The sequence below is a fragment of the Capricornis sumatraensis genome, chromosome 20, assembly GCF_032405125.1.
Source record: "Capricornis sumatraensis isolate serow.1 chromosome 20, serow.2, whole genome shotgun sequence".
NCBI classification, from domain to species: domain Eukaryota; kingdom Metazoa; phylum Chordata; class Mammalia; order Artiodactyla; family Bovidae; genus Capricornis; species Capricornis sumatraensis.
Window position 1 is genome coordinate 60,538,311 of NC_091088.1, and position 12,160 is coordinate 60,550,470.

The 12,160-nt window shown below is 49.2% G+C and overlaps 1 protein-coding gene across 1 annotated transcript in view; it reads left to right on the plus strand.

Annotated features, from left to right (window-relative positions):
• Positions 1 to 12,160, plus strand: part of SULT2B1 (sulfotransferase family 2B member 1) — a 36,160-nt gene that overhangs the window by 13,700 nt on the left and 10,300 nt on the right. The window contains exon 2 of the mRNA XM_068992925.1: positions 6,617 to 6,756. Coding sequence (XP_068849026.1) covers positions 6,617 to 6,756 — 140 coding nt within the window. The remainder of the gene's footprint in view (positions 1 to 6,616; positions 6,757 to 12,160) is intronic.

The following is a 12,160-nucleotide window of genomic DNA, read 5'->3' on the forward strand; positions in this document are numbered from 1 at the left end:
GTTTAAGTTGCTAAGTCATGTCTGACTCTTTGCGACCCCACGGACTGTAGCCTGCCAGGTTCCTCTGTCCATGGAATTCTCCAGGCAAGAATACTGGAGTGGGTTGCTATGCCCTCCTCCAGGGGATCTTCCCAACCCAGGGATCGGACCGACGTCTCCTGCAGTTCCTGCGTTGGCAGGCAGATTCTTTACCGCTGAGCCACCGGGGAAACCCTGGTATACAGTAGAGTACTCACAATGGTCACATACATGAGTTAAACTGTCCTGTGACCAAGGGGAAGGAGGTGGACGCTGAGACCCAGGTTATGTGCGTTGCCTGAAGCCAAATCGGTGTCTTCCTGACCCCCCTCCACTCTCGAGCCCCTACAGCCTGTGCCCAGGATGAGCTCACCAGAGCACAACTGAATGGCGAGTGGGGAGGGGCTACCCCCATGGCGAGGGGCGGCTCAGGGTGCAGACTGCAGGGCCCCGCTGCCTGGGTTCAGACCCCAGCTCTGCCTTCTGCAGCTGTGTGATAGCAGCCTAGTGACGCTGCCTCTTGGAGCCTCTACTTCCTCATTTGTAACTCGGGGGTAGCAATGTCGGGTGGCCTGCTAGGGTTGTTCAGGGGATAAGCAAATTAAGGCTTATAATGGAATGAGGAGTGTCAGGCCAGGAAGCACTGTGAACGCTATTTTTATTTCTTCAACACACATATTTACTTATTTGGCTGCACCCAGGGCTTAGAAGGCAATGGCAACCCACTCCAGTACTCTTGCCTTAAGAATCCCATGGATGGAGGAGCCTGGTAGGCTGCAGTCCATGGGGTTGTGAAGAGTCGGATACGACTGAGCCACTTCACTTTCACTTTTCACTTTCATGCACTGGAGAAGGAAATGGCAACCCACTCCAGTATTCTTGCCTGGAGAATCCCAGGGATGGGGGAGCCTGTTGGGCTGCCGTCTATGGGGTCGCACAGAGTCGGACACGACTGACGCGACTTAGCAGCAGCAGCAGCAGGGCTTAGTTGCGGCATGTGGGATCTAGTTGCCTGAAGAAGGGTCAAACTCGGGCCCCCTGCGTTGAGAGCACAGCCTTAGCCACTGGACCACCAGGGAAGTCCCTTCAACAAAAATATTGATGGATGGCACCCAAGTTCTGATACAATTCCCCTCCACCAGGCTGTGTCGGGCCTTGAGCTCTGGGCCAATCAGAGATGAACAGGAATGAGAAACTGGAGGCCAAGAGACTGGGGAGGAGGCTGGGTTGAGGATCCAGAGGGCAAGGAGGAGAGCTGAGCTGGACCGGGGTGGTGGGGACCGAGAGGAAGAGCCAGGGCCTGAGGGACTGGGAGGTCGGGGGTGGCAGGAAGGAGGGTCACCAGGTTGGGCCATTCATAGTCTTGTGTCCTGGGGTCTCCCTAGCAGGGCAGGGCAGCCCTTTTTTTTTTTTTTAAGTTTTTATTTATTTTATTTTATTTATTTGACTGTGCTGTGTCCTTGTTGTAGCATGTGGGATCTAGTTCCCCTACCAGGGATCGAACCCAGGGCCCCCTGTGTTGGGAGTGTGGAGTCTTAGCCACGATCCCCAGGGAAGTCCCAGGCCAGGCCCCTTTGAGGAGGCTAATTACGACCCTGGCCCACTGCCCATCACGTGAGCTGTCTGCTGTTCCTCCTGCTGCAGGTCTCTGCCCCCAGCCCAGTTGTCATCTTCATTCCTCGGCTCCAGCCGAGCGATCGCTGCGTGCCACAGGGCCTGGAGCTGACCTGGAAACCAACTGGGCTCAGAACCCAGGGAGAAGCAAGGTCACCCCGGGGCCAGATTTAACTTACCAGGTGGGGAGAGAAGACAGGGTGCATAGCACCCGTCTGGGGACACACAGTGAGATTCAGCCAAGCAGGACTCCAGTTCCCCGCCCCTCCGTCCCCCCAACCCCAGCCAGGCCACCATGCTTAAGGTCAGGGAGACAGCATTCCTGGTGGGAGGAACGGCAGATATAAGGCCAGAGGCTGAGTAGTCCTCGGGGCGTTGGGTGGCTTTGGCGGGAGTGGGGGGACGTGAGAAAGGAGGATCCGGAACAGAACTGTCTGCGGGGCTCAAGGTCACATCTCAGCTCTGTTTGGTGCTTGCCAAGTGGCCTTGGTCACGTGGTTCCCTCTCCCTCAACCTCCATTTTCTCACCTGTAGCCTCGTGACATACGGGGAGGTCCCAGCTTGCCCCCATCACGCCTTGATTGTTAATTGAATATTGATATTCAGTCATTTATTGAGTAGCTGGTTGTTCTGGGCTCAAGGGGCGCAGTGGTGAGGTTTGGACACTGTTAACCTGGAATGAGGCTGGGCTTCGGGAGTTTCTGACGTCTCCCTGGGGGATTCTAAAAATGCTGGGGACTGAGAACCCTGGAGGAACGCGAACGGATGTAACAAGTGCTCTTTAACTTTCCTTAACTTTTTTCCCAGGTGACCCCCTTCATTCACTCACACGTTCATGCATTCATTCATTTACTCAAACATTCAATTGTCCATTCATTCACACATTCATTCACGTATTCATCACATATTCTTTCCTGCATACATTCATTCATTCACTCACACATTCATTCATTCACGTATTCATCACATATTCATTCCTTCATACATTCATTCATTCATTCAGTCAGTCAGTCAGTCGAATACTGGTTAGGCACCAACAATGTATTAGCACTGTGGATTCCACCCTGGCTTCCTGGGGTAGGGTCCCCTGGGGGTAGTCCCCCAATTTGGAGATTGTGCTGAAGGGGAAGGTGTGAGTAAAAGTCGCTCAGTTGTGTCCGACTCTTTGTGACCCCATGGCCTATACAGTCCATGGAATTCTCCAGGCCAGAATACTGGAGAGGATAGCCTTTCCCTTCTCCAGGAATCTTCCCCACCCAGGGATCGAACCCAGGTCTCCCGCATTGTGGGCAGATTCTTTACCAGCTGAGCCACAAGGGAAGCCCAAGGGATGGTGGGACACCCTCATATTTATGCATGTATGCATTCAGTGACTATTTCGGGGTCTCCTGAAGGGCACAGGATCTTTTCCTTGATGACAGCTCCATTTTCCTGTTCCGTAAGCTGGGGAGGACATTTCTTCCTTAAGGAGCTGTTGGTGAGATCAAAGTCTAAAATAGCCCTGAACGCTAAAGGGAGCTTCAGTGTCTTCAGTATCAGTCAGGAGTCAGGGACTTAGCATATATTATCCCTTTTAATCTTTAGGTAGGATTAAAACCCTGAGGTTGAGATTACCGTTATCTTCACATGTCAGACGAGGAAACTGAGGCTCAGAGAGGGGAGATCTGCTGCCTAGGGCCTACGGAGAACACAGGGAACCCACCGAGCCAAGACCCAGGCACTTAGCAGCTAATCTGCCTAGTGACTGATACAGTCACGCCCACTGGCTTAAATCTGCCTGACAACTAGTGACATCACTAATTCTGCTGCCTGTGCTCAACCTCTTAAATCACTGAACAATAAAGTTAATTACAACGTGCTGAGGGCCAGCAGAGGGCCTACTGTGTGCCAAAGGTTGCGCCCAGTAACCTCTCCTTTGGGCTCACACCAATGCCTAGTGTTGCCTCTATTACTGGGTATAATAACAATAATTTTAGTCCAGATTTATTGAACGTGGACTATGAGTCAAATCCTATCTTGACTCGACTACAAGTCAAATGATACATTAAATCCTCCCACCGAAAATTAAGAAACACTTATATAATGCATACTTTTATGCCAGGCCCATTTCTAAGCACTTTTTACATGCTCACAACCATCCTATGAGGTAATATTTACTTATTATCCCCATTTGATGGATGAAAGAACTGAAGCGGAGGGAGGTCAAGTGAGTTACCCACAGCCCCACAGCTGGAGGGAGGAAGAATTCAAACTCATGGATTCTGGCTCCAGGGTTTATGCTGTTAACCAAGACACTATGTGACTTCTTCTATCCCCACTTTATAGTTGAGGAAACCAAGGCACAGAGAGATGAAGCGCTGGGCCTTACCTCGGCTAGAGAGTGCCAAAGCTCAACTCCGAACCCGAGACGCCCAGCTCCAGAACCACACTTTAAAAAAATATTTGTTTTTAAATATTTATTTTTTTTGGCTGCACCAGGTCTTAGCTGTGGTATGCAGGATCTTCGATATTCATTGTGGGCATGTGGAATCTATAGTTGCTGCTTGACAACGCTTTAGTTGGGTAAGGCATGTGGGATCTAGTTCCCTGACCAGGGATTGAACCCAGGCCCCCAGCATTGGAAACTCAAGAGTCTTAGCTACTGGACCACCAGGGAAGTCCCTCGGAACCACACTCTTATTCACACTTGCCCCACTTTGGATACTAAGAAGCAGGGCTTGCAAAGCCCCTGCCACCACCCCTCTAAGGTAACCAGCCCTTCCTTCCTAGTCCCTTCACCAGGGATAAAAGAGGCCTTGGCAAGTAGACCATAGCCCACCTGCCAACTTCCTCCATAGCCTCCTCTGAGCCCCCCCACCTTGGGACTCTGGCAACCCTGGCTGGCTGGGCCAAGCCTTACCTGGGCTCCCCAGAACCCTCCTGGGATCCCACGAAAAGGAAACAATACTCTAGCCTTTTTTGTCTTTCTCCTGCAAGCCTGAGCCTGATTCCAAGCCCTGGAGAAATTCCCCATCCCTCAAGTCTTGGAAGCTGGTGGAGGCCTTCAGAAACGACACTGGGAGATCCCTGGGCAAGTTGCAGACTTCAGTGGACCTCAGTTTTCTCATTTGTCAACTGGGTAGATGAGGAAGAAATAACAGAAAAGGGCTGTGCAAGTCAGCTGGGGTTTCAACCTCACTGGGTCCAACACTCGCCTCACTTCCTTTTTATTAAAAGCAGTTATTTTAGGGACTTGCCTGGCAGTCCAGCAGTTAAAATCCCATGCTTCCACTGCAAAGAGGTGCAGGTTCCATGTGCCTGGTCAGGGCACTAAGATCCCACATGCCTTGTGAAGAAAGTGAAAGTGTTAGTTGCTCAGTCGAGTCTGACTCTTTGTGACCCCATGAACTGTAGCCCACCAGGCTCCTCTGTCTGTGGAATTCTCTAGTCAAGAACAGGTTGCCATCCTCTTCTCCAGGGGTTCTTCCCAACCTGAAGATCAAACCAAGGTCTCCTGCGTTGCAAGCAGATTCTTTCCTGTCTCAGCCGTCAGGGAAGCCCATACCAAAAAGTAAAAAACAAAAACCTGAGTCTCCTCCCATACTCCATACTTTTGATGCCAAGCTCACTTGGACGTGTGATATTGTGATCTGACTTCCCTGTCCCCAGCCTTCCTGTCTTCATGCCCAACCAGCGCTCCCAGAAGCAATTCCTGCACCCAACCAGCTCGCCATCCCTGTAACTATACACAGATGTGCCGGCCAACCTTGTAAATATCCCACAGAAGTCCAGTGAAATGTATCCTCAGCTCAGTTTCACCTTAGCCGGGTCCCCCAAATACCTATCTCTCTCCCAGGCCACAGACAGGAAACCCCAAGGGAGGCTGCCATAGCAAAGAGTCACAGAATTAAATGGATTGCTCTCAAAGCATCTCACTTTGGGAAACTGTATGTCCGTGTATGGCTCTGTGAACGCACTGCAGGGTTTTGGGGAAAGTGGCTTCAGCGAGGGGCTTGAAGTTTAAGACTGTTCCGGCTTCCCGGGTGACTGCACATATGGGTTTCATAGGTCGGCTCTGCGTCTCAGCGGCCGTGCAGGAATGGGCAGGGCACCTGACTCCTCTGGCCTGTGTTTGTAAAATGCACGTGGTGACTGAGCATCTTCCTTGAGGGTTGGGGGGAAGAGTATACATAAGGGAAGCACTTAGTCCCATTTTGCAGAGGTGAAGTGCCGTGTGTCCTGCCAGCTGTGTGACTTTGGGCAAGTCACTTGACCTCTTTGGGCCTCGATGTCTTCATCCAGAAAATGGAGATACCAATCATTGTCATTTCATACGAACGTTATGAAGTGAAGTAAGAGTGTTAGTCACTCAGTTGTGTCTGACTCCTTGGGACCCCATGGACTGTAACCTGCCAAGTTCCTCTGTCCATGGAATTCTCCAAGCAAGAATACTGGAGTGGGGTACCATTCCCTTCTTCAGGGGGTTTTCCTGACTCAGTGATCAAACCCAGGTCTCCTGCATTGCAGGCAGATTCCTTACCCTCTGAGCCACCGGGAAAGCCCAGAATTGTTACCGGCTGTTAGTAAATCAGCCTTATTTTGCAGATGAGGAAACGAGGTGCAGAGAAAGTCCTACTAATGAACAGGGTGCCCCTCGCCCATGTCCTTGGTCGCCCTCTGTCCTCTGCTCCAAGATCCCTCCTCCACTTCTGTCGCCATCAGTTCTGGAAGCTTCTGCTGTAAAGCTGGACCCCTGGGCAGGCTCCTGGGACCTCGAAGGACGCTCAAACGCAGGCCCCTTGGGTCTTCCCTGGCAGTCCAGGGGTTAAGACTCCGAGTTTCCCCTGGGAGGTGTGGGTTCAATCGCTGGTCGAGGACCTGAGATCCTGCATGAGGCAGCATGGCAAAGAAAAAATTAAAATTAAAAAAAGCAGGCTCTCCCAGGGGTGACCTCTGTCCGTGCCTCGTCTCCGGTCCTCACGGTGTCTCCCCTACCTTCCTACAGCCAGAATTTGTCAGGCGAATACTTCAGGTACAAAGGCATCCTCTTCCCCGTGGGCATCTACTCGCCTGAGAGCATCAGCCTGGTAGAGAACGCCGAAGTACAGGACGATGACATCTTCATCGTCACCTACCCCAAGTCAGGTACCTGCCGGACCGGGCCGGGAGGGGGGGCACTAGGGAGAGTGCTGGGTGAGTGTGGGGCCGAGGGTGAGAGGGGGACACCGACGACAAAGGGGGAGAAGAACGCGGGAGGGGCGGTGGGGACGGGGACCCATTTGGTCTGTTCAGAGCCAAGGCTTTGCAATGGCCGGTGCCTCCGCCAGGGGGCACCCTTCCCCGATCCCCTGGGTGCCTCGCTCCCTCCCGGCCCCTACGCTGGCTCTTGGAGACCTTTCTGGCTAAAACAGCTTCTCCATCCTTGAACTCTCCTCACACTTGTCTTCCCTGCCAGCCACTGTACTATATTTCCATTGGTTGATTTAGTGGCCGTCTTCCTCACTAGAACCTGGCTCCATGAGGGTAGATTTTCTGGTTCCTCTTGATCGTGACCGTGTTCGCTGAGCCTAAAACAGTGAAACACGTTCAATAAATATTTGTGAAAAGAAGGGAGGAAGAGAGGGCGGAAGGAAAGATCTTAATTTTCTCCACTTGGTTACTGAAATGCTGCTTACTAACTGTCTGCCAGGTGCAGAGACGCAGCTCTGAACAAAGATATTTTTTCAAAATGTTTTCGAAGAATTTCAAAATATTATATTCACCGTTTTCAACATAGAGTTCTATGAGGAGTTTTTGGGTAACACTTAAAAGAATAATTCTCATACCATACGCTTTGTATACTTCCAAATCCACCCATTGGAAAGTGTACACAGTTCTTTGGCTGTAGTACATTCACAGAGTCGTGCAAACCATCACTATAGTCAGTTTTAGAACATTTCCATTACTTACAGGGCTTCCCTGGTGGCTCAGATAGTAAAGAATCCGCCTGCGATGCAGGAGACCCGAGTTCGATCCCCGGGTCAGGAAGATCCCCTGAAGAAGAGAATGGCTACCCACTCCAGTATTCTTGCCTGGAGAATTTCATGGGCAGAGGAGCCTGGCGGGCCACAGTCCATGGGGTTGCAAAGAGTCAGACATGATTGAGGCATTCACACATGCACTTCACTTTCAACAAGAAACCCTGTACCCATTAGCCGTCACCTCCCAACCCCCACCCCCCCACCCCCAAGGCTTAGACACCATTATTCTGCTTTCTTACTCTATGACTTTGCCCATTCTGGACATTTCGTGTAAATAGAATAGTACAATAGCTGGTCTTTTGCGTCTGGCTTATTTTTCACTTAGCCTACTTTAAAAAAAATTATTTTATTTATTTATTATTTATTTTTGGCTATGCTAAGTCTTCGTGGGTGTGTGGGCTTTCTCCGGCTGTGGCAAGCGGGGGCTGCCCTCCGGTTGCAGTGCCCGGGCTTCTCATTACGGTGGCTTCTCTTCCTGTGGAGCAGGGGCTCTAGGTTGCACAGGCTCCCGTCTTTGCAGCACATGGGCTCAGGACTTGTGGCTTTGCAGGCTCTGGTGCCCAGGCTCAGTAGCTGTGGTGTGTTTGGAGCTTAGTTGCTGAACCACGTGGGATCTTCCCGGACTAGGCATCGAACCTCTGTCTCCTGCACTGGCAGACTCTACCGCTGAGCCACCGGGGAAGTTCCAGCATATTTCTGAGGTTGACACACATCATTGTCAGTGCTTCATCCCTTTTTATAGCAGAATAATATTTCGTGATATGGGTGTACTGCCTGCGTGCTCAGCCGCTTCAGTTGACTCTCAGTGACACTAGGGACTGTAGCCCGCCAGGTTTCCCTGTCCATGGGATTCTCCAGACAAGGATACTGGAAGGGGTTGCCACTTCCTTCTCCAGAGATCTTCCCAACCCAGGGATCAAAACCTCCTCTTCTGCACTGCTGGTGGATTCTTTTCTGAAGGGGTATACTGTTGGGTATACTATGTTATGCTTATTCATTTATCAGTTGATAAGCAGTCAGTTGGGTTGTTTTCACTCTCTGACTCTTAATAAGGCTTGTAGGAACATTGATATACAAATGTGTCTATGGACATGTTTTCATTTCTCTTGGAGTTCTATGAATTTTGAAAGACATACACAGGAAACACTGCAATTGAGATGTAGAATGGTTCAGGGAACACCCTGGCGCCCTGAATGGTTAGGACTCGGTGCTTTCCCTGCCCTCAGAAACCCCTTCACACCCTTCTGTGGTCAGCTCTTTGCTCACCCCATCCCCCAGCAACCAGTCATACGTTTGCTGCCCCTGTATTTATGCCTTTCCCAAAACGCCACACACATGGAGTCATACTCCACGCAACTTTTGAGACTGACATCTTGCACTGAGATTAATGTATTTCATTTTTTTCCTAATTTATTTTTGATTGAAGGAAAATTACAATATTGTGTTGGTTTCTGCCATATGTCAACATGGATCAGCCATTGGTATGCATATGTCCCGTCCCTCTTGAGTCGCTCTCCCACCTCCCACCCCATCCCGCCCCTCCAGGTTGTCACAGAGCCCGGGTCTGAGTTCCCTGAGTCAGACAGCAAACTCCCATTGGCTGTCTGTGTTACATACGTTTCCACGCTACTCTCTCCATCTGTCCCTCCCTCTCCTTCCTACACCTGCCCCCAGCGGTGCATTTCAGATTCATCCAAGTTGTTGTATGTTACTGCTGAGGAGTACTCCAGAAAATGGATGGACCGTGCGGGTTTTATACATTCATCTGCTGAAGGACACTTGGCTTGTTTCCAGGTTGGGTTGAGTATGGCGAATACAACTGCCATAATTCATTTCACACAGGTCTCTGCATGGAAATACTTCTCCACTTATCTTCAGTAAGTACTTAGCAGTGGAATTGTTGAGTTTATGGAAGTACATATGCTTAACTTGAGAAACTGCCAAACTGGTTCCAAAGTGGAAACCATCTTGGACTTTTGGGAAAGCTGGTTTACCCTCTTGTGTTCTCACCAGCAAGATCGGTGCACTCCAGAGGCTCTGCTTCCTTGCCAACACTTGATATTGTCGAGGTTTTTTTTAAACCATTCTTCTTTTTTTTTCTGGTCACACCACAGAGAATGTGGGATCCTAGTTCCCCAACCAGGGACAGATCCCACGCTACCTGTAGTGGAAGCAGGAAGTCTTAACCTCTGGACCACCAGGAAAGTCCCTGCAAAATCATTCTAGCAGACGTGCTCTAGTATTCCACTGTGGCTTGTATTTGCATGTCTCTGCTGGCTAATGAAGCTGAGCATTTTTCCAGAGGCTTACAAACCATCAAATATCTTTTTTTGCAGCAGCAGCAGCAGCAGCTCTGGGTCTTCCTTGCTTTCTGTGCAGGCTTTCTCTAGTTGCAGCAAGTGAAGGCCACTCTTCATCGTGGTGCGCGGGCCTCTCACTGCAGCGGCTTCTCTTGCTGTGGAGCAGGGCTTCAGTAGTTGCAGTACTTCAGCTCAGTAGCTGTGGCGTGTGGGTTCTAGGGCACTCGGGCTTCAATAGTTGTGGCGTACACGCTGAGAAACTTTGGCTCGTGGGCCCTAGAGCACACAGGCTTCATTAGTTGTGGAACCAGGACTGACTAATAGTCGTGAGCGGGCTTGGTTGCTCTGAGGCATGTGGGATCTTCCCAGACGAGGGATCCAACTCATGTCCCCTGCACTGGCAGGTGGATTCTTAACCACTGGACCACCCAGGAAGTCCACCGTTATATACCTTTTTCAGCAATGTGTCTGCTCAGATTTTTTTTTTACTCTTTTGAATTGGTTGGTTGATTTTCTAATCATTTAGTTTTGAGAGCTCTTTATGTAATCTGAGTATGCTTTCTACAGGCATTCTCTCCGAGTCTGTGGCTTGTCTTTTCATTTTCTTTTCAGTGTCTTCTCAGAGCAAAAGTTTAAATTTTATTTTATTTATTATTTTTTTTAAGTTTAAATTTTGATGAGCTCCCATTGTCAGTTTGTTCTTTAATGGATCAGACATAGCTAAGGAAACTTTTCCTAAACCAAGGTCATAAAGATGGCTTTTTTGTCTCCTAGAAATTTTAGTTTTAGATTTTACACTAAAATCTAAGATTCATTTTAAGATCATTTTTACACATAGTATAAGGTATAGATCAAGGTTCTTTGTTTGCATATGATGTCTAGTTATTCTAGATATTTTTTAAAGTTTAAAATATGTTAATTTCTCTTAGAAAGTCATGTATTCATAGTTCAAAATTAAAGAGGTACAAAAGATTCCTCTCTTCCCAAGTCACCAACAGTCCCTGTGTATCTTTTCAGAATTTTATGTACAAACAAAAACGTACATTTTTTGGTTACTTTTTTCCCACAAAAGTTAACAAATGACACACATCATTCTGCTTCTTTTTTTTTTTTATGGTTTTGCCTTCTTTTTCCTTGCATTTTGATATCATCGCATCTTAGAACTGTAAACAAAGAGCTTCCTGGGGTTTTGTTGGTTTTTACAGTTCCATAGTATTTCATAACATCGGATGTACAAGAATCCTTGTTTAACTTGTTTAACGAGCTCCTTATTGATTCACATTTCCTGGTTTCCCATCTTTTGCATTTATACACAATAGAAACTGTATACACACTGCTGCGTCTTTCTGCGCACTGCGCTGCTGGCCTCCGTCCACCACAAGAGCCATCTGGGGGACTTCCCTGGTAGTACAGTGGTTAGGAATCCGTCTGCCAGTGCAGGGGACACGGGTTCGATCCCTGGCCCAGGCAGCAACTAAGCCCATGGGCCACAACTACTGAAGACCACGTGCCTAGAGACCCTGCTCTGCAACAAGAGAAGCCATCTCAGTGAGAAGCCCTCACCCCACAAGAAAGACCCAGCTCAACTAAAAATGAATTAAAAAAAAAAAAAAAAAAGCCTTCTGGGAGAAGCAGAACCAGGAAGAGAAACCACATCCTTCTGCAGGGTTCCTCCAGCGCCCTCTACTGACCCAGCGTCACATTGCGCCAGGTTTCCAAGGAGATCTGATCATCCTCTCCAGCTCCAATGTCAAGGAACAGGGAACCCGGAATGGGTTTGGAGCTGAGAGACAATACACTGGGAACTGGCACAGGGTAGTTGTTAGAATCCAGGACGATGTAACACTAAGACCCAGCGACTGTTCATATTATTGTTATTTCTCATCTGACCTGCCGGCAGTCTCATGGAACCCAGACTTGTGAACTGGGTCATGAATGAGATCCCCTTCCTATAACGTGATGTTTGTGGCACTGTGGCTCAGTTGGTTAAGAATCTGCCTGCAATGCAGGAGGGAGACCCGAGTTCGATCCCTGGATCAGGAAGATCCCCTGGAGAAGGAAATGGCAACCCACTCCAGTATTCTTACCTACAGTTTCTTACCTACAGTATGGGGTTGCAAGAGACCAACATGACTAAGTGACTAAACCACCACCAAAGAAATCAAGGGCTTATTCCCAAGAAGGGGCGGTGAAAAGCGCTGAGATTTTAAGTCCAGCCACCTGAATTCA